General features: G+C 36.5%; 1 protein-coding gene across 27 annotated transcripts in view; it reads right to left on the bottom strand.

Moving 5' to 3' along the window:
* Positions 1-27,822, bottom strand: part of EPB41L3 (erythrocyte membrane protein band 4.1 like 3) — a 232,394-nt gene that overhangs the window by 13,403 nt on the left and 191,169 nt on the right. For 11 of the 27 annotated variants that reach the window (XM_049769956.1, XM_049769965.1, XM_049769963.1 and 8 more), the window contains exons 9-16: positions 22,256-22,408; positions 18,726-18,823; positions 17,774-17,949; positions 14,815-15,035; positions 10,509-11,072; positions 4,938-4,991; positions 964-999; positions 65-256 (exon numbers count right to left, since the gene is read on the bottom strand). In XM_049769956.1, the coding sequence (XP_049625913.1) occupies positions 65-256; positions 964-999; positions 4,938-4,991; positions 10,509-11,072; positions 14,815-15,035; positions 17,774-17,949; positions 18,726-18,823; positions 22,256-22,408 (1,494 nt within the window). The remainder of the gene's footprint in view (positions 1-64; positions 257-963; positions 1,000-4,937; positions 4,992-10,508; positions 11,073-14,814; positions 15,036-17,773; positions 17,950-18,725; positions 18,824-22,255; positions 22,409-27,822) is intronic. The other 16 variants (XM_049769976.1, XM_049769972.1, XM_049769969.1 and 13 more) reach the window with 7 other exon arrangements.

Genomic DNA, 27,822 nt, shown 5'->3' on the forward strand with positions numbered 1-27,822 from the left:
GACCTAGGAGAGAAGTGAGTGTAGTGGACAGATGACAATTGCTACTCCAACTCTGAATACTGACCTCTTCAGGTACAAGTGGCTCTATCATGGGTGCATCTTCCTGCCTGGCAGCTAGTCGCACGGGGGAGGTAGAAAGCCTTTTTTCCCATTCATTCGTGATGGCGGTATCTGTGGAGGTTTCTAAAAATGTTCTTTTCAGCTCACTAATGTTGGTTTGATGTTTCACCAGGTCATCTTGAGCTTTATCTAGCTCCTACGTTCAGAACATAAAGAATCCAAGAGTCAATACTTGGCACTTGTCTACCTTTTGGCGTGCTCTCTTTAAAGTCAATTGCTTTAGTAGTCAAAATAAAAGAATTCTGATCAGAGTTCATGTCACTATTGCAAACACAACGGTGAAAATGTGACATCATGTCCAAGGAAGACAGGGAAAAGAATCTAGTTCACATGAGCACACACACACAAAATCAAAGGAGTATTCAAAGTTGAACATTAGAGAGTATCATTCACACACAACCAGAGACTGAAAATAAATAAGCACATAGTAAAGGAAGGGATCAATATCTAAGTGTAGGGAATTAGAATTAGCTAAGAAGTCAACCCAGTTATCACAGGAGAAGCACACGGTTCATGCATCACGGCTCGAGGACATGGGAATGCCACTAAAAAGAAATCAACACACACAAACATGCACTGGTATATACCAATACCAACCTCTAACATAAGATTACTATGTTTGACATACACATTTTCACCCTTTATTCGCTTAATCAGACTATTCTGAAAAAAGTGGAGAAGAAAGGGAAAAGTAAGGGACATGGTAGTCACAGAAACGAGTGCCATTACCTCACCAACATCGAGGGAACTGACAACACAGCATGCTGGAAGTTTTGACACCATAGACAGATAATGACTCATCACACACTAGGTTTTGCTTATGTTTTACTGTTAATTTTCTACCTGTGCCTTGAGCTCTGCATCTTCTTCCTGGTCCGACTGCCAGCAGCAAGAGAGAGTGGGAAATAAATCTTACCACGCAATTGACTCAGAGATGAAAGAAGTATGACCTACATAAAGATGGTAGGTAGGTGGGAAAGCTAACCTTTTCTTGCTAAACGATGCCATTTATTTTTTTGTACCCAACCACAACACTATTACATACAGATTAACAAGCCTTGTAAGAGTAAACAGCTGTCAAAGGATCCTTGCTCAGTGGGCCACTGAGATTTCTCAAGTGGGAAAAGCATACTTGGGAAATGACAAAGTAGTGGCTTGGAGGGTTGTGTTTAATGAACACTGGAAATGGTTTAGAATTAAGAAACAATAAAATTTAAAAAAATTTTGAGTCACACCCGGCAGCACTCAGGGGTTACTCCTGGCTCCATGCTCAGAAATTGCTCCTGGCAGGCTTGGGGGACCATATAGGATGTCGGGATTCTAACCAATGACCTTCTGCATGAAAGGCAAACGCCTTACCTCCATGCTATCTCTCTGGCCCCAAAATTAAAAATTTTAAGTATGATCATGATTATCAGTAAATAAGAGCTCTGTTGTGGTATCAAAATCCTCACACTAAACCTATGCAGTTTACAATTATCCCAAATTTGTAGCTAAGAGAACTGAAGCTTAAATAGTTTGATATGAATATTCTCATATATTTTTTGATTCTTTGTAGTCTTGAATTTATAACTTAAAAACAAGTTTGGGAGGGAAGAAGACTGATAGGGAAAGAAGTATTTTTGAAAATAAGTCCACTACCATAAACTTTTATACTTTCTTTAAAATGCAGACAGAAAAAGTTTTGAGTTTTTAATATGTTTATTTGGGAGGGACTAGGTTACATTTGACTGTTTAGGGGCTATTCTGAGCTTTGTGTTCAGGAGTGACCCTTGGTGATGCTCAGAGAACTACATGCAGGGGTCAAACCAGCTCTGAGCCATGCAAGGCAAGAAAAAGCCTTCTTGTCTGACCCAAAATGTTGAATTTCTAAAAATTATAATAAGTTTATCTAGAAGTCTTTCTTTCTTTCTTTCTTTCTTTCTTTCTTTCTTTCTTTCTTTCTTTCTTTCTTTCTTTCTTTCTTTCTTTCTTTCTTTCTTTCTTTCTTTCTTTCTTTCTTTCTTTCTTTCTTTCTTTCTCTCTCTCTCTCTCCTTTCTTTCTTTCTTTTCTCTTTCTTTCTTTCCTTCTTTCCTTCTTTCTTTCTTTCTTTCTTTCTTTCTTTCTTTCTTTCTTTCTTTCTTTCTTTCTTTCTTTCTTTCTTTCTTTCTTTCTTTCTTCTTTTTCTTTCTTTCCTTCCTTCCTTCCTTCCTTCCTTCCTTCCTTCCTTCCTTCCTTCCTTCCTTCCTTCCTTCCTTCCTTCCTTCCTTCCTTCCTTCCTTCCTTCCTTTCTTTCTTAGTTTATCTAGAAGTCTTTCTTTTTCTTTTCTTCCTTCCTTCCCTTCTTCCTTCCTCTCTCTCTTCTTCCTTCCTCTCTCTTCTTTCTTTCTTCCTTCCTCTCTCTTCTTTCTTTCTTTCTTTCTTTCTTTCTTTCTTTCTTTCTTTCTTTCTTTCTTTCTTTCTTTCTTTCTTTCTTTCTTCCTTCCTTCCTTAATCTCTCTTCTTTCTTTCTTTCTTTCTTTCTTTCTTTCTTTCTTTCTTTTTCTTTTCTTTCTTTTCTTTCTTTCTTTCTTTCTTTCTTTCTTTTCTTCTTTCTTCTTTCTTTCTTTCTTTCTTTCTTTCTTTCTCTCTCTCTCTCTCTTTCTTTCTTTCTTTCTTTCTCTCTCTCTTTCTCTTCCTTCCTTCCTTCCTTCCTTCCTTCCTTCCTTCCTCCTTCCTTCCTTCCTCCCTCCCTCCCTCCCTCCCTCCCTCCCTCCCTCCCTCCCTCCTTCCTTCCTTCCTTCCTTCCTTCCTTCCTTCCTTCCTTCCTTCCTTTCTGTTTTTCTAATTTCAAGGACCTATGTTAGCTAGCATTCAGAAAAACCAAAACCAGGTAACTAGGCTGAACCATGCAAGCATATTTAGTAGCTGTTTCTTGCCCAGAGTTCTGTGAATGAAAGCCTGCGCTTTCTACCCCTGAGTTAGTTAGAAGACCCAAAAGATCAAAGGTGAGAAGAGGGCAGCATCAGAGCAAATGTACAGCATAAAATCCATTAACTTCTCAGTTTACTTATCTGCCCATGCAAACCCAAACAAGACTCAACCTGCACCACTGTCTGTGCTGATATGTATGTAACACATTAACACTGATGCTGCAGTCTGTGTTAATTAAGCCATGTCCAGGAATCACTAGGGGTATATGCCACCTTCAACATGGTCAAATGTGTTGAGAGCACATGGTATCTTTAACACCGTGCTGGTGACATGCTAATACTAAATATATGATGGTCTAGCTGTTGTATTTTACTTATTATGTTCTCAAGCAATTTGTACACCTTAAATATTCCATAATAATTATTAGTGCTGCTATAAACATTTAAATTCTTATTAAAATGTTTTATTTATGGTATGTTTTTTATACTTTTTTCGGGGGGTTGGGACACACCTGGTAATGCTCAGGGGTTATTCCTGGCTATGCGCTCAAAAACCGCTCCTGGCTTGGGGGACCATATGGAATCGAGGTCTGTCCTGGGTCAGCTGAGTGCAAGGCAAGCACCCTATCACTGCACATCGCTCCAGTCCCTATTTATGGTATATATATTTTTTAATTTATTTTTTTTTATTTTGATCAAAGTGGATTACAAATCTTTCACAGTAATATTTTAGGTACATAGTGATATTGAATCAGGGACAACAATAGTATTTAATCCATGTACCAACATGCAGCTTCATGTAAAATATAAACTCAATATGTGATTTTGCTTTATTTGGTATAGAAAACTATTAGATTGTAACAGATTATAATAAACTTAAATATAATTACTTAAAACAATCTCATTAATAACTTCACAATATTATTTTTAACTTTAGTAAGTTATGGTTTACAAACTTTAAAACAAACTTTCTAATTCTTCTTTAATAATTTCTAAAAGAAGAAAAGTAACAAAATTCCACTTTGAAGGGTTTTTCTGAAGATATTTTTAAGAGGTTTATTAGTTAATACTTCTAGAAAAATGCTTAGATTTTCCTAAAAACTCAAACAGAAAATATCGGTTTTACCTAATGGAGTATAAAAGAACCCAGTCTAAATATTACCTCTAAATTTTACTAGCATTTTAGAAATGGACATCAGGACTTTCATTTGTACAAAAAAGTAGATGAGTATTATAGAAATTTTTATTAGCTACTGATAAATTTGCAAACCACACAAGCCACACATACAAATAAACAATATTTAAGGTATCCTAAAGATCTAAGATAGCTATCTGTGCTATCACTGTTCAAAACAATCACTACCTTTATGTTTTAAAGTAAGTACTGATGGTAATCTCCTACTTTTGTCTCCATAGAAAATTTATTTGAGTGGCCAAGAATAAATCAAGTCTACAAAAATGGTTGAAGATAAGTGTTTCTGCTTTAACAAGTATTATTTGACCACATCAGACCAAAAATATATCTGTAATCAGCTAATTAAATAGCTGCCCTTTTCCCACCAGCATGACTAGCATAAACAAAGAACATTTTGTTGAGGACAGTAAAGTACAGCTTTTTTAAAAGTTTAACCAGTTTAGTCCAGTGGTTCTCAGATGTGATGTTATGAAATTCAGCACATCTAGAACTTGTTAGGAATGATATTAGTGAGTTAGTTCCACCTTATAACTTCTTAAACAAATAAGAAGGTACCCTCCAGATAATTTCAGTCCAGATTAGTATGTGGTCTATATATTTAACTTCTACTGTGCAAGTTAGAGTTTATCCACAATCTAAAGTCTAATTGAAATGTTCTTAGATACATAGCCACTTGACAAAGTATTTATTTTCATGAGGCCAGGAACGGCCACCCTCAGCATATACCAACCTCAGTGGCAGTGGTTTCCCCATCAGCGGCAGTGTCTGTTCGCTCACTGTCAGTCTATTGATCACAGAAGTGATCAGGTTCCAGGAGGGAGGCAGGAATAGAAAACAAATCCAGCTGGTCAGACAGAGCATAACACTGATCAAAGAGTTCAAGTTCTTTCTCTGTCCTCTGTATCCTACTACCTTCCCACAAGAACACTGGTTTAAGTAAGCAAAAACAAAGAAAAGCTAGAGCTAGTTTTCATCAGCAGAGCCACTCAGAGGAAGACCAGAGGCACACAGCCTGCTGGACTGCAGAAACTGTTAGCCAAGCAGATCTTGTCTTTCATGTTTCAGAATACCAATTTGTCATTCTTTCCACCCCTTTCACTAAAGCCCCAAGACAGATCTCCTATCACTTTTTAATACAAATAAAATTTATGTTTCTATATGGTTTGATTTCACTAATATGTCATACTTGAAAGGTAACTTAAATGTTAATTCAAACAGAAAGCTACTATAACAGTCTCTGGACTTTCAGCCCCTCATTTATACCACTTTGATACTTTACATCCACTTATGGCCAATATCAAGGCTGTCTGCATTACCTATTTATTATGAAAACACATGCCAGTGACTCATAGCATATGTTTTATACAAGAAAAACAACTTAATGATTACTAACTAGTAATTGTTAATGTTTTTTCCCACACACCAATAAAAATAATAAATTTATGATTATGTTTAAACATATCCCCCCCAAATCTGAATGAAGCAAAAAATTAAAAAAAAAACAAAGAGAAAGAGTGAAAGAGACATCTACTTGGAAACAAATAAAACAAAGCACAGCATTTAATTGAACCTATATTTTCAGGGGTGATTATATTAGCAATTTCAGAACTAGCTTTTAATATTGTTTAGGTATATAATTTAAAAACAACTATATTCTCTGATGATCAGTCACAGGGATTGAAAATGGGACACCCAGATGGCTCTAAATGATATTGACTGTTTCCTCCACAAATATCAGTGATACAAATTCTTTTGGACAATGATGTGCATGTAATATTTTGAAAACAAAAATAAAAACTTAGGCTGAGAATTGCCTATTAACCTCCCATGTCAAACTACAGGGACTGTTAACTTACAGAGGCACAATTGAGATCATTATTGGTTCTACTGACATAATTCCTATTAGAGTCATATCTTGTAACTGTACCAGTCATGCATCTCTATGGATGCTTTGGTCTCTGATGGATGGCATATAGAATGGTGGTTCTACATTGTATATATGATAGGATATACCATAATGTCTAAATATATAGATGGCTATATCAGTCCCGTTTGCATGATTACACTCAGGGATGGTCACATAATGAGAAAATCAGCTAACTTTCTCAGAACATATCCTTTTTTTTTTTTGGTTTTTGGGCCACACCCGGTGGTGCTCAGGGGTTACTCCTGGCTGTCTGCTCAGAAATAGCTCCTGGCAGGCACGGGGGACCATATGGGACACTGGGATTCGAACCAACCACCTTTGGTCCTGGATTGGCTGCTTGCAAGGCAAACGCCGCTGTGAGAACATATCCTTGTATTCTAAAAATAAAGGAGTCAAGTCTTTGGTTGGCATATGTATCTAAGGTTGCCAATCAAAAATCTTGCTATCATTCTGAAGTTGGTAAAAAAAACAACCACTGATATATTTTCATAAAGTGAATACCTTGGTGTGTGGTACAACTTTTCGTATAGGGATTATAATTACTTTAACATTTTACCAACCCACAGTTAGGGAAAATCCAATTTCAAAGAGAAGGGAATAGAAGGGAACAGAGGATGAGATGGGCAAGGGTGGGAAGATAGAGATTGGTTATCATTCAAGTGTATAGAATAACCCAAATCTCAATTTCAAGAACATATTTGAACAGAAATGGTCTATGCTCAGAGTGCTGACTAGCTGTGCAAAATGTTAGAGTTCTTGAAATACTTTTCTTCCTTTAAAGAATATTTCCAATGTGGACTTATAATTTACATCAGTAAATTTCCAAGCACTATGGCATTCAATTAGTATGGATTAGGGAGATAGCTCAGTAAGCTGGAGCACATGCTTTGTATGTAGGAGTCCTGAATGTCATCCCTGACACTGCATGATCCCTTCAAAACTGTCAGACGCAACCCCCACATACCAAGAGTAGGCCCTGAACATCAGTGAATGTGGACCCTTACAACAAAACAAAAGAAGAGCTGCATCTAATAGGCAAGTCCTATGTTATTAATAACAAGTCCTTGTTATTAAAATCTGTGGCACACAGGGCAAGTTAATTTACTCTCAAGCTTCTTCTTGAGATGAAGAAAATTGCCCAGCTATAACATTCCATGGGATATTAAGTGCTTTACACTTTGCTTGAGAGAAACAGAGCTAAAAATGTCAGTAACATATTAGGCTAGAGATACAACTTCAAGAGTTGAGCGCATGCTTTGTATGCAGGAGGCCCTGATTTAACCGCTGGCACCATAGGGTCCTTTGGGCACTTCCAGGAGTGAGAGCTTAAAGCTAGAGGGTTGACTCTGAGTGGGTATGGAACAATACAAAAATATACTATATAATAATCAGTACTGTTCTTCCTAAACAATTTACTCCATATCTAAAATCTCTCAAAGTTAAATTGTTAGTCATTCAACATGGATCCTGACCAATAAATAGCAAGGCAATAAAAGTTAAATAAAGCAGCTATTATAGAGTGTACCTAAAGTAATCAAATTTATTACAGTTCAACAAAATTTAAAAAATGCACAGCAGAGGCCGGAGCGATAGTACAGCAGGGAGGGCATTTGCTTTGCACTCAGCTAACCTGGGTTGGATCCCTGTCATCCTATATACCCATATGGTCCCTCGAGGATGCCAGAAGTGATTTTTGAGTGCAGAGCCCCTAGGTGTGTCCCCCTTCAAAAATGATAGCACATCATAAACTAATGTATAATACTACATAGCAACTTGAAATGTTAAATTTAGGTGTTTATCATTTTCCTTCAGGATTTCACATTATCTCCTTTTGTTTTTCTTTTTAGCAAAAAAAAAATCCTCATAATTCACACTATGAAATGGTGAGATAAATTTTTCTCATGTTTTATTGACAGATGACTTTAATACTCTGCTTCTTCCTATTTGACCATTTCAAGGTACCAAAAAATGTGCCATTAACTCACCAATTTAAAAAGATTATACTTTTTCTATGAATTAGGACACTATAACTCATAAAAGTGAGAAATGTAAGCAGTAATGATAAAATATTGAAAAAGAACTACAATCATTAGTGATTTTTGCAAAACACAAGTCATAAAACTGAACTCTCTGTTACAAAGTCACTTAGATTAGCTGCAAATGTATTTTTAGTACTGAGATAAAACAGCCCTTGCAAACAAATGGCAAATTAAGAAAGTGATAAAAACGACCAACAACAAACCAGAATGACCTACATATGAGTTCTCTAGCTCAGCTTGAAGTAGGGTGCACAGCTCTTAACACTAGGGGTTAAGAGACCACATTGAACAGATGGCCAAATACGAAGTCCTGACACAGAGATCTGTTATGGCTGACTAATGTTGCAGAGGAGGCAAGACTGGAGCATCTAGCACTGCTCCTGCTCTGAGTTTTGCAACCAGGAGGATGGTGTGCTGGGAGCTGCAGTCTCATGCTCACTAGCTTGCAAGGAGTAACTGCTGTGATTTGTTTTGCCAATGTAATGCAGACATGCCCAAGTTTAACATTAATTCTCATGCATTGATTACAACAAGATGTATACCCTGGATTAGGCACAAGATCTGTGTGGTTAACTATATCAAAGTTCAGTTATTTAGAATTCAGAAAAAGATCATTTTTGCTTTCTGTTAGCTTAATGACTAACTCCATAGCTACAGGAAAAATATAGGTCCAGCTTAAAAACAAGCTAATATAAATAGTCTGTAGGTGATAATGTATTCTTAACTGTGGTATGTTCTGATTGTATATTATTCGATAATGCCACTGTGAGAAATTGTGATAAGATGCCTAGAATAGTTAGTTTTCTCTTATTTTCTACATATAAAAAGTTTTTTTATTATATACACATATTATGTATAAAGTATAGTAAATAGTTAAAACTAAGTCATTTGTGACTTAATCTTAAAATATGCTTCTCAGCACTAGTTACTTGTAAAGCTTCCACATTTATTTAAAACATTCGTGAGACCATTCTTTTTTTTTTCCTTTTGCTGTAAAGAAATGGCCACAATGTCCCTAAATATAGATATACCCTTGCAATTATATGTATGCATAAGGTGCAGTTTGCTTGAATAATGATTTCTAGCTGAGCACAGAACAGAAAAGATTTTCTTTTCTTTTTAAACTGTTGCTTTGACTTTGTGGGTAAAAAAAAAATCTAGGAGTATTGGGCTTGTTTCCTGAAACAAAAATCCTTATTTTCTGGGAACAGAATAGCTGAAGGGGTTGGGGGAGGGTGTTGGCAGGAGGATAGGTGACAGCCTGTCACCTCTGTTGGCAGTTTCTGTACTTTTCCTTGTGCTCTATTTCAAGCCTGTAAAAAGGAAAACTGCTGGGCTGTTCATATAACTTTGGGGCAGTAGAGAAAGAAGAACAATTAAGAAACTACTGATAAAAAGTCAACTCACCCAAGGACTGAAGGCAGGAACCAATAGGAAGCATGCCTTCATAGGTGGAGGTTGAGGGCTCCAGTCTTTCCTCCTACTATGCCTGGCTAGGAGCCACAGTGGCCTGTCCAACTTTCCTGACTCAACTAGACTGCCAAACTGCATGTGGATTTGCTGGCTCATGCTAGAACTGGAAGAATCATTGCCATCTGATGGATGTACTGGCGCTGACAGAGTTATGCGCAGCGTATGATATCTTAGAAATCTTTCATGAGTCTTCTCATGATTGAGGTTGAAAATTCTAATTTTTTCTGGTCCTGTTTCTGGCCCTTCTGATGGCACGAGGAAGTTTTAAACTGCTCACACCTTTTTTCTGATCCAATTAATTCCCATGGGATTAATTCATCTCCCTGGGTAAGCAGAATGGTATGGCACAGACAATCAAAAGAGGTATATATCAGAGTTTTCAAGGAGGGGAGACAGTTACAGTTTTGGAAAACTAATCCTTGGAATAAATTTACCTCCAGCAAGGCTTTCTCATGGCTTCTTTTAAGTATCATTTCTCTCCTGTTTTGTATCACAACTACATTTCTATATACCAGAATTCCTTTGGGCAACACTTCATAAGTCTAGTCTAGTATATAATTTACTTTGTCAATGAAATATCAACAGAACGTGTTTTTCATATAGCTAATGGATCATTTGAAGATGACTTCTGGTTGAGTCCTCCGCCACTGGCAGGATGGGCTCAGACCACCACATTCACATGGCGTTGTGCCTAACCCTGGGGCTAGGTTGTACTCCCCAACACACAACAACCCCGTCACATGTTGGCACAGACAATAAATGAGGCTCTGAAAGTCAGGCCACTAGGGCAGCAGCCGTCTAACTCCTTCGCACCGGAGCCCCAAACACAACAGGGAAGTGTGCTCTATGCCGAGGTACACACCTCTTCCTCTGAACTGTCACTCGGGTCATTGTCTAGTGAGGCAGTCAAGGAGGCCGCCTTGGGCTCCAGGTAGCAGAGGCACATAGCCAGAGGAAAGGAGAGAGTGAGGGCATATGGCACTGAGAAGGAGGCGGATAGCAGAAAGAAAAAGATGAAGAGGAAACAGGGGACCAGAGAGGGTGAACGAATGGGAAGGTAATGCTGCAGGCTCTGGGGAAGGAGATTGGTCTCAGATAGGTTGGGGAAAGAGAGGTACCCATCATCATCTAGAAGAGAAGGGAAAGAGTCGGGGAGCTGCAAGGAGAAGGAAAACAGGGTGGTTCCTTTGCTGGTTTGCTGCTTGTAGCTAAAAGCAACATCTTGGTCCCCTAGGTATGACTTCCCTTTGCTGTCAGAGTCCAAGGCGGGCTCTCCATACTTAGACACGGGGTCTTTGGACAGTTTGCAGCCCGGTTGCTTATGACCATTCTCCTTCCACCTCCTACGGAGCTCTGTGGGAGATGGAGGGGCAAGATGAGCTGATGGAAGGGACAGGGAACATGAGTCAGTGCCAAGCCCAGATGACTGATGTGAGAGAGACAGAGAGAGACAGAAAGCAGCAAACAGAGGTGCAAAAGGACAAAAAGAAAACTGCAATTAGTTAATTTTCTTAAGGGTATCAATATAAAATTGTAAAACAAGAATTTTAGCACTAGGGTTGTTCAAAATTTTCAAGTATTCAAAGCTGAATGCCTAAGCTACCATGGGTTTCTAACTTCACTCTTTAGATCATCAAATAATAATGGTCTTTTAAAAAAATGTCAGAACAAAATATTTGTGGGCTATTTTAAAATGTATACGTGTCAAAAATATGTCTCACTAGCTAACAAGGCTAGGTAGTTTTAGGGTTTTGAGAGCAGACATAACTCTCTGATATTTAAAACCAAGACTTTCAATAACCTCTCCTTGTCTCCAGCTGGCAGTTGTTATAATATAGTCATGTTTTAGTTAATAATGAAAGCACACAGGATGCTATTTTCAATAGACAGTCCCATAAAGATTCCATGTGTAAACAGGCTATTTCATCCAAAGTACCATGATTTCACTCTGATGCTCACACATGGAGGAAATAGCCTAATGAAGCATTTCTCAGGAACTATTCCTGTCATTAAGTGCCATGTCACTACAGTTCAGTTGAATTGAAAAATTAAACTAAATCCAAATTTTAATTATTAAAATAATCTTTGGTATTATCTTTGGACCTTGTTTATTTCAATTCAATTCAAAATAGGCTGGTTTCCAAATCAAGGAGTTTCTGGCCCCACTCCTACCTAGTAAACCTTTCCTATTAGGGAATAGAATAACTAGAATTTTAAGAACAATGACTCACTATAGAAAAAAAAAAGATTCTTTTAAAATGTTTTCAATTTTCAAGATATTCATGGAATTAAACACAATTGGTTTCAATAAGCTATTTTCTCTTGATAAGGTTCATAGCATTTGCTTTGCATTATTTGTGATCTATCAACATGAAAGTATGATATTCTAGTCAAATAGCCATAGCAGATAAATGGTCTGCTTCATTCCTCTGCTCTGAGTTCTCAACAGAATGAGAATGATAGAGGCAGGTACCCCCATGATAATGAGCTTAAGCTTCTGTGGGAAAAAAAAAACAAGACCTGGGAGACTCCATAATACAGCCTGTCTCCTGGGCAGAGGCAGGTGGTGGTGGAGAGCTGCTTATCAACCCAGGGAAGGACGGTGAGTCAAAAACCCCACAGGACATGCACAGCACAGAGGCTGCTGTAGCTGGAAAGTTCAAGATGTGGTCACTTGAAGGCTGAAGGTAATGAGACTTCTGCTATTCTCTGTTGATTCCTGAGTACTATGCATAGTGACCTGAAAACATAACAATTATGTGGCCTTCTTGGTGACTGAGCTAACACTAACTCTGAATTGATAAATATAAAATACAGCATTAAAACTGTATATTCCAAAAATTCCATCATGAACATATACTCTAGACCTGCTTCTCTTTAGTAGAAGACAATTATGCCTTTCCCAACACACATTTGCCACTATGCATTGTCTTTAAAACAAGGTCCTTCAGAATCCTCACTCAATGAAGAATAATGTAAAAGTTACAAGACAACTCTTGCAGCAAAGAGGCATCCATTTCCCTGATGCTGAATGCAAGCTACCTCATCAATCCTCTGGGAGTGCTAGCCTGGAAATGAGAATCTTGAAAAGAAATTTCTTGAAAAGGAATCAAGGGGACCAGGCTTTCAAGAACTATTTTCGGTATCATTTTTTAATTTTGGTAAAATTGTGCGAACTCTGCAGTATTTTCTGAAGGTGGAGAAGAATAAAATTAAGGTTTAGTCTTCTTTGCTGCTTATTAAAATAGATTTTATTTTTTATTAAAGCTTTGTAGCTAATAATAACAATATCTAATGGCATTTTAGTCAAATTGGTGGCTTCTCAGAGACTCTTATTCTAAGAGTCATATATTTTTTAAATCTTATTTCTCAACATCACAAATGGCACAAAGTGGCCATAGTTCATACCATATTTCATATAGACAAATTATTATTATTATTATTATCATCATTATTATTTTTGTTTTGGGGTCATACCCGGCTGCACTCAAGGGTTACTCCTGGCTCTACGCTCAGAAATTGCTCCTGGCAGGCTCGGGGACCATATGGGATGCCGGAATTCGAATCACTGTCCTTCTGCATGCAAGGAAAATGCCTTACCTCCATGCTATCTCTCCGGCTCCAAGATAAATTATATTATATATTTCTTTTTTTTTGCCACACCCGTTTGATGCTTAGGGGTTACTCCTGGCTAAGCACTCAGAAATTTCCCCTGGCTTGGGGGGGATCATGTGGGACGCTGGGGGATCGAACCGAGGTCCTTACTTGGCTAGCGCTTGCAAGGCAGACACCTTACCTCTAGTGCCACCTCACTGGCCTCACAAATTAATTTTTAAATCCAAGTGAGGCTGCCTGAAACTTTTTTGAGTAGAATTAAAAATCATTTACTTTTATGTCCCATTAACCATACTTACATATCCATAACAATGTGTCATTATGTGCAATTTTAATAAATCATTGAATTATTTTTCAAGAAAAAATAATTTTGAGAAATCATTTGGCTTTTCAGGAATATTACCTTTTTTGAGCTATTTAAAACTTGACTTAATAAAAAGTATGAAAAACCAAATATATCAGAGCATCAAAACTGATGAAGTATTCTGTCATTTGTGTGTGTGTGTGTGTGTGTGTGTGATGTGTGTAGCGAATCTTATCACATTCAAATTATGAATCGAGTCACTTGGAATAGTCTAACATCACTATAATGATGTTTGTTGACCTACCCATTTGGTTAAAATGCTTATCAAAAGGGACAATTCTCTATAGTGCTTCAGGTGAATTTCTGCTACATAATTGTTCATCTAAAGAGCCATGTGAAAAATAGTACTTTAGAATCAGACATATGCACGTTCTAGTATAATTTATAACTCAGACAACATTTTATCCTGCAATTTCTTTTTACTCTGTACTCTGGATATTCTAGAAGTCACTATGCTTTCCCATATTCTGACTTTTAGGAAGCTTCTCAACCATACAGCAATTTAGCAGATGTGGAATTCTACATGTTTTACTTTAATTTCTCTAAAAAAATTGCTTTCTAATGTTGGACAAGCCCAAAATAAAATAGTTTTGGTGAAATAAAGTAATAAAATTTTAATGAATAACACATTTTGGAGAAATAACTGGGAATTCACTTTCTTCATTTTCTCTTAATATTCCTGTTAAAAACAGGTCTAACTGTTTATCTTGGTTATCAGTAACCATGAAACTGGAAGAAAAATGTGAATAAACATAGGCCATGGTCACTCAGACACTTGCAGTAACAAGAATGGCAAACTACTGTGTATCTAGAAAAAGTATAGCACTTAGACTTCTTGGGTAAGAGAATGAGGCCAGAAACAAAGAAAATTGCTTTAGTGACAGTTCTCAAATGTGAATGGGCTAATATATCACTAAAAATATTTTTAAGCTACACAGACAAGACAGCTGTTGAAAGTCTTACATAGTATTATCTGATGTTAAAATAAAACTTTCCAGAGTTAGAGGGAATCTTCAGAGAAAAAAATGCTGATATTGTGATAGTAATATACCAATTGAGACTATGAATGCAACTAGCGCTGGAATATAAAATTGCCTATGTCTCAAGACATTCCCAGTTAATAACCTTAGAACTATTTGGTAGTACCTAAAGTCTGAACAAGCTCTAAGAGGCAGCCCAGGAGATATACCTTTCCCTCATGTCGAATGGCTGCGACAGGCGTGGCTTCCTCGGCCTTTTTCCTCTTATCCTCTTCCTCATCACGTTCCTCCTCGGCCTTTTTCTCCGGAGTAACAGTGGTGATCAAGTTGGTCTGAGAGATGCCCTTTGTTGTGGCGTACTGGCCAGTACCAACCTCTGCAGCAGATACAGAATCCTTCATGTATATTTCATGGTTTTCATTCACTGATGCTAAAAGCAAATACAATTAAAGAAATCAAGTCTGAAATACGTTAGAAGACAAATTCACACCACCAACAGTCTGATTATGAGGGAAACCCTAGGATGTAACTGATTTATCTGAAAAGACAAGTGAAAGCTTCAAGTACCTTCATTCAAGAACTACCTCAGACTCATTTTCCTATTGACCAATATAGTCTAAGTGATTTAAATATTTATTTCTTGAAGCTGCCAAATAATTTCAAGTGTGAAGATATGTGAGGAAGACACAAGTGGAGTGAGGAGAGGCATGATCTGCCATCAAGCTTGTTACCTTGGCTGACTGACTGAGCGCTTGCACAGAATGTGAGTGACTAGTTTTGTAGCAGACAATTACTGTAAGTGCATTTGATTTTGAACATATCGTTGAAAGTGCTACTCACTATGGTGTAATGTAATGCTTATTGTTACTATTAATGGTTGAATAGTCTCACATTATTACAATATTAAAACCTTGTGATTAATAATAAGAATGAACTGTCTTGGCAGAGATTATGAAATTCAGAGAGATGTTCAACTGAAAAGCAAGAACGTTTTAATTTCTATTGGCCTTTAAACAGACAACCATGATCGCATACTTTCATTCATCTCTAAAATGGGAAAACAAGACAAATGTTGCTGTTGGTGAAATTCATGCAATGGCAAAGCAAGCAAACATAAGAGATATAAAATGCAGCTGTTCATCCTAGCTAAAATGTCTTAGTGAAAAAGATGCTTAATTCAATTAAAAAAATAGGTACCATTATTTAGGCTTTAGTTATAAAAATTTAATAAAACTTAGAAAATTTTTAATACACAGTAGATGATTACAGGTAAAATATAACATGGTTTCATATTCTAGGAGCTCTCAAATATAAATGATAGAAAGATACTAAATTCTTTTTGTAGTAAATCGTTTCACTAAAATATTTTCACTAGGATACATATATCTCTTTTGACATATGAAAAAGCTTTTATGAAACAGTTTCCCAATGGACCAGTTAGGGTTTTCTATATGAAATGCAATCTTGCAAAAATACATTTATTTTGCAACATGCAAACATGACACCTATCACGGCAGCACAAAAACGTACTAGTAAGTGGCAGAACCCCAAAGAGTGAGAGACAACACATACTAACATCACTTTTGGGCAGGGAGGAAGAGACAAATGATATTAGTACACATATTTCACAATTGTCTTCTATCTTCTCAGTAATTAATATCACACAAACATCACGAGAAAAACAACATTAACAAATTATGTGTTTCCTTAGGTACACATCATGGAAGCAAAGTGAAAGACATTGGGGGAAAAGGTACAACTCTACAAAGATTCTCCTAACAATACATTATGAGTATATAAATTCATCTTAAAGATTACTAACTTAAAGATTACTAACTCCACAAGTTTGCTGCATTTTATTCTAGAGTTTGAAAGCAGAAAACTTATAGAATTGTAATTAATTTTCTAGGCCAACTCACTATAGCTTAAGAGAATTATTTAAAAATATATATATATATATAACTATTGGGATCAGAGTGATAATACAGCAGGTAGGGCATTTGCCTTGCATGCAGCTGACCCAGTTCAGATCCATGACATCCCTATGGTCCCCGATGCCTGCCTCCTGAGCATAGCTGGGTGTAATAAAAACACACAAATATACAAGATAATTATCAGTATAATTATTATTACATTTATCGTTTATACATGTGCCTTTTTTTTTTTTTTTGGTTGCACTCAGTGATGTTCAGAACTCTGCTGAGGACTCTGTCTTGCACTAAGAATCACTTCAGGCAGGCTCAGAAGACCATATAGAATGCTGAGGATAGAACCTCGGTCGGCCATGTACAAGGCAAGCACCCTACCTGTTGTGCTATCTCTCCAGTCCCTTAGTTGAATGCTATTAGAGCTAGAACACCTAGCAGAAGAATGCCCATCTGCATGAAACTATGGGCAAAAGCTGAAAGCTGTTACACAAAACAAAACTTGTTATTATGCCTCTGCTGTTCCTTAAAAAATGTAAGTGACCAGATGTGACTCAAATGACATATATTTGACTTAACAGTAGTAAATGTTTATACAGCAAATATTGCCCCATTTTTCTGACATAGAAATTAATATTAACCAAGAGATTTAGAGTACTTGGCTCTGCTATTTGAAAGCCATCCCTTATTTATCAGCTATTATTTACTGAAAGAGATCATATTTTATTCATAAGTATTTTTGGAAATAGAGCTAGGCTTAACATAATTTTTTCTGAAACTTGTTAAAGCAAATGTGCTATGCTCACTTTATGACTCATTAAGATCTGCTAGAAACAGAGTAACTTACAGCTGATGTGACTAGTATCCTTAGAGGAACATCTTCCTCTAATTCAAAGTGTTGGTTTATGAGCTGCATCTTATTTATTTCCTAAGTCAATTCTTTGTGTATTTGTACTGTGATACTGAGGATCAAACTCTGGGTCTCACACCTGCATAGCATGTATTCTGCCGCCAAGCTACAAACCTGGTCCTGCATTTTTCTATAAATCTACCAAGAACAAAAATTAGATTCACAAAATCACTTGTTTGAGGGTGGAATGCTAGAAAGTTTCATTCAGTAATAACCAAAAAAGTGCTTTTCATTCCTTACTGTATAAGAAAATGTCCATTTATAGGATGCTCATGACTGTTTTGTTGACTTATGAGTAGCCACTAATGATTACTAATGAACAGTGACACTGACCTCCATCCAGGCTGCGAGACATGGTATAACGTTTGCTGGATGAGCGTTCAAAGTAAGGTGCAGGACGATCTATCAATGCACTGGCTCTTCTTGTCTGGGCTTGCGTTCTGCCACTATAACGGAACTTGGAGCCCAAGGTAAGGAATTTCTTTGGAGGAGCTTCTGGTAGTAAAAGCCTAGAGAGATTATATAAAGAAAGAAATGCCAGACAGGCTGCTAAGTCAAACATTGAGACTTAATTTCTTGCGTGCCATAGTTTTAGTGCCTAATATTCAATTAACTATTTCTCAAGTTACAAGAAAAAATATCAGTTTGTATCATCAATGATGAATGTATTTTGCTGACAGAAAATAAAAAAGCAAACTGGGTTGGACTAAATGAACTTTAATATACCATACAACTGGAGTGTGTCTGATTCTACAAACCCAGAGATAACTTAATTAGTAGTAATTAAATTAGTAGTAGTAGTGGTAATTTTTACCTTTGTATATAAAATTCTGATGAGTCTAGTATTGTATATGAATGGGGCCCAGGGAATTGAAAAATTTCTGATAAGAATGGGTTGGACTGAACAGATATTCTTGGGTACTCTACTAGGTATTTAAATATAGGAAGGTATAAAAGTAAAAAAAAGACACAAAAGGTAACACAGAAAGGAAGAGGAAATAAATATAAGACAAATTAAGGAAAAAATTAAATTTATTCAGTGGTTCTTTAAATCATCAAGAAATCTAATCAAAATGAACTTGAAGGAAAAGAAAAAATGTGCTTTTTTGTTTTGCTTTTTTTTTTTAATGTTTTTATTTAGACACCTTGGTTACAAACATGATTGTGGTTGGGTAAAAATGTGCTTCTTTATTCTTCTTTTCAACAGTTTTTTTTTTTCAGAATCAATGTTTCTAGTCATTCTATTTTTTTTCCCTCAGTAAAGAAAGGAATGATCACTACTTACCTGAAAAATGTATGATGTTCAACACAAACTTTCCATAAACGCTTGGCAGCTCGATGGTTTGGCAGCTTAAACCCAATAGTGCTTTCAAACTGTTCAAACTAAATTGAAAAACATATTGAAGGGTAGAATCAAGTTCAGAACATAATTAGAAGAAAAGTACATAATATATAAACATATATAAACATAACATCATCTACAATTTTACCATCACTAACTTGGTTGCTATACATAGATTTCACGCTATGTACAGTCCTTCACCCAAAATAATCAGGAGGGATTCAAGAGATAATACATAAGTAGAGCCTTTGCCTTGCACATGGTTAACCCAGAACTTACAAACGGTCAGTCAATACCTAGAACTCCATTTTAGTTCCCCCGACCCACCAAGAGTGATCTTTAAGCACAGAGCCAAGAGTAAGCCCTGAGCTCTGCTGAGCTTCCAAAACAAAAACGAAAGCTATAGGTAGTTAACTACACTATATGAATATACATATATTTGTATAGACATATATTATATATCCATATATATGTTACACATATACAGTATATGTCTTATGAACAAGTATGAATCTTATGAATGTTCAGTGAAGAAAAGAGGGTATCTAGACTATTTTCACATCCAAATTTGTACTGATCTAATATAATATTTAAGTCATTGTTTATGGTTCCTTCATGATAGTTTGACTATAATCAAAATGTGTCTAGAAGAACAAATTGTTTCTATTCTGTAATCTGAGGATTATAGAATTTATTCTATATAATATTCTGTATTTTATATATAGAGATGCTGATATCTCTATGTAGTCTATATAATATATTATATAATATTCTATAATCTAAGGATCATAGAATTTTCCTAAGTATCCAGTCATAAATTTATGTATTTACCCTAAGTATTTTACGATTGGTATCAGCCTTTAATTTTATTCTATATTCCAATATAGAATGATTTGGTAAATGCTACCATCTCTTAATATTATATAGAAGATTAGAAACTAGAAAAACATTTAATATTTTCAGCATGTATATGTCAGCTGGTACTTTGTGAGATAACTTCTGAAGTGAGAGGTTTGATTTCTGATATTGTAAATATGTATTTTTATTTAATTCACTGTGATTTACAAAAGTTCTTCATAATTGGGTTTAAGACAGAAAATGTCTTAGCTCCAATCCCACTAGTGTCAGCCTCCCTCCACTAATATTCCCAGAATCCATCCTATGCCACCATCTCTTGCTTGAACCTTGCTTGAACCATCATAACAGGCTCATTTTTAAATTTGGTTGTTCAAGTTTGGGTCCCACAGTTCCTTTGTTGTTGACTCTGTGGCTTGGATATTTAGTTCTATCCTTTTTTTTTTTTTTTTTAATCTATGCACCCCTTGGAAACCTGTCCCTCTTTATTTCACTTTTGTCTTTATCCTCCGCCACTCAATTTCTTCCCTTCTCACTACTCTGGGGTCAAGAGTTATTGACACCCCCATTTAAACCACTGTATTTCTTTGTGTAGTTATTCTAAATGCCACACATGAGTGATATCATCCTGTATTATCCTTCTTCTGGCTTACTTCATTTAACACAATATCATCCAGATGCATCCTTATTGCAGTGAATTGAATGATTGTATCTTACCTTACAGCATGGAGTATTCTGATATCATATATTTTGATATTATTACTGCAGATACTCAGTAATTTTTAAAGTTGCTTCAGGCCACCAGAGGGCAATCATTTTAAATAATGAAGCTTTTCTCAAAGACTAAATTAGGCTAACTTTACTGGTGATTATATGGCTAAGAATGAGGGAACTCTATATATAACTAATGAAACAATTATTCTAGATCTCTATTTCTGTTTGTTGACAGACTTGGCAGAGTGAGACAGGGAGATACATATGACAGCTGTAACTGTAACTGCCTTTCCCCAATTTCTTTGGCACTTTGGATATCCAGGTCCTGTTAGAAAATTCACTATTGGACAACAAACCCAGTCAACAGACTAAGCCAAGCAGTACTATGAATCTTGATTAAACTTATCACATATGTAATGTGTCTACTACATCCTAGGTTAAGGTGTATTAAGTAAGAGTCAGCTCACTCAGAAAAGGTTCTCTAAGTGCCCTCTCTCCTGTGCTTTCTGAACCTTTTATCCCCCGTACTCTGTTTCAATGTCTCTCAACCTCTTCAGAGCTTTTTTATCACCAATATTTCTTTATTTTCACTCTTCTCAGTTATAAATATGACTATGAAAAAGGGGAACAAAACAAATTTCTTTGAGCCTGCTTCTGTACAAACCAGAACCCTATTTCTTTTCTTACTACAATATCTCATGAAAGAGAAACCATGGCTTACTAAAACCTAGCATGTGAGTCTACTCTTAACTATCACAAAGGAATCTGATTGTCAAATCCATTAAGCTTTGCTAGTCTTCATGCTATAGCTTTTCCTGTAACATTTGGCATGAACATTATCCTCTGTCTCATCTTCTCTTTTTATCCATTTCTTTGTGACTTTTTATTCCTTCTTTATTTTTCTTTATCTCCCTATTTTCCTCTTCTGCCTCTCTCTTCCTCAAACAGCAATGTTAAGGTATTGGTTTCTGAGGTTTGTTACTTATTTATTTAGCAAATAATTGGTATGTACCACCAACGCTGTATAAATTAAGAAGGGTATGATTATAGCTTAACATGGTGGACACTATCTAGAAAATAAGAATTATTTAATAGTTTTGACTTCACTCCCCTCTATGATTTTTATAAAAGGTGGAACATTTAATGACCCTGACTCATTGTCACTATCTACCTTAAATATTGCTGTGAAAGATTTGTTATTCACTTTGGTCACAATAAAAATGATTTAAAAAAAAAGGTGGAACATTTATGTAGTTTGTACTCGGTATAATTTACAATGGGTCTGATTATGTCTTGTAAAGTGGTGCATTACCACTTTAGAGTGCTATTTTGTTTGGAGAGTAGAGAGGTCTGAAGTTGTAACAGGATCAAAAGGAGAAAATCTATTTTTTTATTACCAAAGAAGTTCAATGACTAAGGGTTCCCAGCTTGAAATATACAATAATTATGCATTTAAACTTTAGATTAGAACATGATTTTTTTCAAAACCTTTTGATTAATGTATGGGAAAACATGGAACAAAAAACCCCATATGTAAAATTTTGATTTGTTAATTTTTCCCTACAGTTAAGTTCTCTTGGACAATCAAACATAACAACATATCTTATATGTCGAAACCTTTTAGTTTTGTTTGTTTGTTTGTTTGTTTGTTTTGGGAGGGCAACACCCGGTGGCACTCAGGGGCTGCTCCTGGCTCTGTACTCAGAAATCTCTCATGGCTTGGGGGACCATTGGGATGCCGGTTATCGAACCCCTGTCAGTCCTGGTTCAGCCACATGCAAGGCAAACAGTCTATGCTGTGCTACCACTCTGATCTGTGTTAAGACCTTTTAAAAAGGAAATTTATAGCCATTTGTTATTGGCACTGTTTTTCTGAATCTACATGCAAATTCAAGGTTACTTACCTCTCCTGGCCGGATCTTAATATAAAAATTGTTCCGTTTGTATGAAATTTTCAGAACTTTTGGCCAGGCAAATCTGTTTATTCGAAGCCGATCTCGATATATCAACAGGCCACTGGCGCACACTCCTAACATAATTTCTACTCCTTCAGAATCCTGAAAAACAGCAACAACAGAGAACAAATAAGTAATTTGCTTGTTTTCATTTACAACTGGGTACAAGATTTGACAGGAGGAATAATAAGTTGCCACTAATCTTAATTTACATATAAATACTGTAGCCATATTTAAACATTGTCACTAAATCATAGCTTTCTAATGAGAATTTTTATTACTAGAGTGATTTCAGAACTAAATTTGCTTACCCAAGAATTTACCCAACAATGCACCCAAAGCCAACCAGATTTATATGCATTAATAATAGTAATGGTAATGGCTGTAGCTCCCACGATTAAATATCAGGCAATAATCTACTTTAAAAATAGTAACTCTCTTATTCTTCATTAGACTAGATAGTTACTAATAATATCTCTATTCTATAGCTGAGGACCAGCTGAATATGAATATGAGGTATCCGGTCTCAGAGGCAGGACTCCCTTTCTTTTCTGTTTTTGGTTTTTGGGTTACACCCGACAGCGCTCAGGGTTTACTCCTGTCTCTACACCAGTGTTTCTCAAATAGGCTCCGTAAAGGGGGGCGCATTTGACCTCGGCAAATACTGTCAAGACAAGCTAAGCCCCGTCTCTTATGTCTCTGGAGCTGAGAGTTGCTGTGCCCTGCTTCAAACCTGGCTTGAAAAGCTATGCATTGCAAAACGTGCTCATTGTAGCCATTAAAAAATTAGCTCAAATTTTTTAAAATATATTTTTGTTCTGCAGGTTTTTTTTAAAAAATAAAGATACTATTTACAGTCGTGTGGGGGGGCATAAAAATGTTTTCTTTTTCCTGCGGGGACATGACAGGAAATAATTGAGAAGCACTGCTCTACGTTCAGAAATCACTCCTGGCAGGCTAGGGGGACCATATGGGATGCCGGGATTCGAACCACCGTCCTTCCACATGCAAGGCAAACGCATTACCCTCCATGCTATCTCTCCGAACCCCAGGACTCCCTTTCTTGGTGTGTGTGTGAACCTCCCCAGCAATGCTGGGGGCTTGAAGGGCTACCACTTCATGCCTGGGAGGCCACAAAATAAGGGCCTGTCCCTTCTAGGCACTTGCTCCAGCCTTTGAACCATCGCTCATGTCTTCAGAAGCTGAACTCTTTTTGTTTGTTTCTTTTTGGGGCCACACCTGGCTCTGTACTCAAAAATTATTCCTGGCAGGCTCAGGGACATAGGGAATCAAACCTGAGTGGGCCGCATGCCAGGCAAACACTGTGCTAGTGCTCCAGCCCCAGAAGCAGAACTCTTTTAATAAATATGCAGAGCACCTCCTCAATGTCATCATGAGTGAAAAAAATCAACAAAGCAAGTTCTTTAATAGGTCATTCATTTCCTCCAGCATTCATGGGATATTTACCCCCTTATCAATGATATATAAATTGATATCAAACAAAACTACATAATTAGAGAAGCTGTATCCTGAGAAACCATACCATTTCCTAGGACTGTTTTTTCTCCCTTTTAAAATGTCCTTTCATATAATTGTTTTTGTCAAAAAAATTCAAATGTAAACTTTAAAAAATGTCATAACATTTTATTTAGAGACACTTTTTAGAAATTGTGCAAGCCAATTAGGGACTTTGACCTACAGTTTAAAAACCTAGATACTAGAAAATGCGTTATAAATTCAGAAATCAGAGAGTGGAAATAACATAAAGCACTCTATTTTTAGTTCTTTTTTAGAAAGTGGTAAAAGACGAATGAAGTATGCTTTTTATAACTCAAAAAGTTATAAAAAGTTTCTCAAAAAGAAAAAATATAGCTCAATACATACTCAAAGCTTAGTTAGGTGTGACAATCAAATTAAGCTAACATGATATATTTTTTTTGTTGGTGGTGGGTATGGTAAGCTTTATTCACATACAGAGTTGTGGACTTAAATTCTGAAACTCCATACAAAGCAATGACAAACAATAATACACTGTATTATTATTAATTAATATATTATATATCACTTATTATTAATTATGTATTAATATAATGTAGTATTTTTAAATAATGTTGATTTTTAATTAATAATTTTTATTTTGACCAAAGTGGATTATGAATGATTCACAGTAGTATTTTAGGTACATAGTGACATTAAATCAGGGGCATTCCCACCAGCAGTGCTGTCCTCCCTCCACCCCTGTTCCTAGAATGCATCCCATATCGCCCCTCCTTTGTTTCTCGGGTTGCTAGTATAAGTGGTCCCTTCTGTGTCTAGCTTGTTGTAGATTGGTTATCGATTCTGTTGTAGTTGGCTTTAGATTTGGTGTTGAAGTCTGATCACTTTTTATTTCTACTCAATGTTCATACGACTGTTTGGTCTTGGTGCCCTCCATTATTTCCCCCCCAATTTGTGAGGTAGAACATGATGGTTCAAGTTATGTGGTTCTGTTTAAAGATAAAATGATATTTCAATTATGATAACATTTAAATTGGTTTATAAAGTAAAATGAAGTCTAACAGAGGCTCTCAGAATAACTTCTTTTGGATTCATATCACATCCTACTAATAGTTGTGGTGGGATCTATGTAATATGCCTCCAAACTGCCAGTTTGGTCTTGAACATCAATCTTTTCTATTTATTTATTTATTTATTTAAAGCACCATGCTTTATGAAGTTATTCATAGTTGGGTTTTAGCCAATGCTATATTTCAGTACCTATCCCACTACCAGAGTCGTCTTCCCTCTCCCAGGGCTCCCAGGGTCCCTCCTTGCCCTATCCAGCTTTTAATAAAGTATATTCATGCTCCCCCCCAACAGCTCCCCAAAAAACCTATACATACACACATATATCCTTTCTAAATGATAGAGCCCATTTGGCTCATAAACAGAGATATAGTTTTCAATTAAAAAATTAAAAACTTATTTTGGCACCCTAATTTACAATACTGCTGATGATAGGGTTTCACATATCCAATGTTTCTGCACCATGTTCCCCACTTGAGTTCCCATCTCTCCGCCATTGTCTCCTCCCTTCCCCAATTCACCCACCCTATTTTGTTTTTACAAAAATTAGATCATAGTCTATTTGCTATATGCATTTGCTTTTTAATTTGTTTTGGTTGGGACTTACTCCTGGCTCCATGCTCAGGGGTCACCTCTGGCACAGTCCAGGGGACCATAAATGGTGTCAGGGATCGAATCTGGGCTGGCTGCATGAAGGGCAAGTCCACTGTGCTATCTCTTTAGAATTTGCATATTTCATCTTTAAGTCTTCCTAGGGATGCAGCTAAGTGCTCTCAGAGGTCAGAAGAGAGTTTGGATGAGTTCGGGAGATATAGTCTGATAGCCCTTCCCTCTACATGTGGCAGAGTCATAGTAATGTACACCTTGAAGGCCTTAGAGGACCAAAATGGACAAAGCAAGACCTTGATGTGCAGTCTGACCCTTGTAGTTTGACTGAGAGGTGGAAGCAGGGTCTTCAGTTTTAGGAAACAAAGTCTCTGTCACATTAATTGGCAGGGCTGTCCCTTGCTTTGAAGAGCTCTGCAGCAAGAGTAAAGAGAGGAAGGATAAAATGGAAGAACCCAGAGGAGTTTCTGACTGATCTACATTGTGGAAATAATTTTCCAAGTCCTATGTAACAAGGTACAAGACAAACAGTTCTAGAAATCAAAGTAAATATATTAAGTTCATATCTGACAAATCTGTTTATAGATCCAAACCTATTGGTCTAAAATGAAATGTTTTATCTTAGAAATAGATCACTCCACTAAAGATGAAATTATTACATAAAAAATACCAATTGGAATATATATTATAGTATAACAAAACTTAGGAGAACTCCAAGGCCTATAACTGCCCACTACTTATCAAGTTTCATAGAGCAAGTGGAAAAGCTATAATGCTGTGCTCATAATTATCTACCATTATTGATCTTTTCGAAGTAGTTACACTGTTCCCATGGCAGTTCAGAGGCGACCCTCTCATTTGAAAGACAGGCATGGGGAAGTCTGCTGAATAACTACTCTTTTATTTTCTTTTCAACAAGTACAGAGTATAAATACAAACAGGACTTTGACGTACAGACATGAATTTAAATTTTTTCACTATAATTTTTGTTTTATTTTTTGTTTGTCTTGTTTGAGCCACACCCAAAACAGGGCTTACTCTTTGTTCTGCACTCAAGGATCACTCCTGGCAGTGCTCGGGGACCACATAGGATACTGGTCGGAGGCAAACATCTTATCTACTGTTCTAAACTTCAGTCTCTTCATTATTATTATATGTAACTCACTCATTAAACATAAGAAAATAAAATCCCTTTATGGGGAAAATCAGGGGTTCTACTGACCACTTCCCTTTTTCTACTTATTTCTGACTCACACCTCTATCATTCTATTATCATTAGCACACCCTAGGGAAATGGAGTTGCAATACATTCCCACTTCTTTCCTTCTTTTCACACTTCTGGCCTAGCTGAGAGCTGCACCTCTAGTCTATTCTCATAACTGATTGGTCAGCTTTGCATCTAATTAGCATGTGTCAGTTCATTATGTATTTGCTGAAAGAAATGGTTGAAGAAAAAATGTCAGGAACAAAATTTTAAAAACAGAATACTGGCTTTGTGTCCAGGAATTACTCCTGGTAGTGCTTGGAGATCAAAAGTGGGGCTGGAAATGGAAACCAGGTTGGCTGCATGCAAGCAAGCATGGACTTGTCTACTATACTATTTCTCTGAACACATCCTTTCACATTATGACTTGAAAGGGACAAGGGTGATTGTACATGAGTTAAGGCAATTGCCTTGCATACAGTCAACCCTGGTTTACCCCATGGCATTGCATATGTTCCTCTGAGCACTACTGGGGACACTCCTAAGGAAGAAGCCAGGAGTAATACCACTGGATTTGATCCACCACTCTCCCTTTTTATTTATATTAAATAACGAATTAGTAAAGGTGCAGAGACATTCTTCCTGGGAGGGAACTTTTATGTTTTTTAGCTTTTAGGTTTTCCAAGTCAAGGGACCTTCAATCTAATGTGGGGTTTTACTCTTCATACAGTTCTGTGGAGCCCAAGATCACAAATGAGAATTTTAGAATAAGTCCTAAATCTCAAGTTATCTCGACCAAAAGATATGCGCTTCTTTTGTCATTGAAATTAGCACTGATTTAATTCACTAAACTTTCTTCATGAAGTGATGGATTGTGACTGTAAGAAATGCAGTCCATAGCTGAACAATCTACTATACTCACTATTCAGATGAAATTCTATAGGCTGCCTATGCCCATTTCTTAATTCTCTTTCTTTTATAAAATATTGAGATAAATTTAAAAATAAATTAAAATTTTACTTAACTATTTTATTCAGTCCTTATAGCAATATTAGGTGATTTTAGCTTTTCCAATTAGAATAGTATTTCTTAAAGTGGCCCCTGCATGGGGGTATGACCCAGGGTGGAGTGGTAGTAGCCT

The sequence above is a fragment of the Suncus etruscus genome, chromosome 3 (assembly GCF_024139225.1).
Source record: "Suncus etruscus isolate mSunEtr1 chromosome 3, mSunEtr1.pri.cur, whole genome shotgun sequence".
Taxonomy (NCBI): domain Eukaryota; kingdom Metazoa; phylum Chordata; class Mammalia; order Eulipotyphla; family Soricidae; genus Suncus; species Suncus etruscus.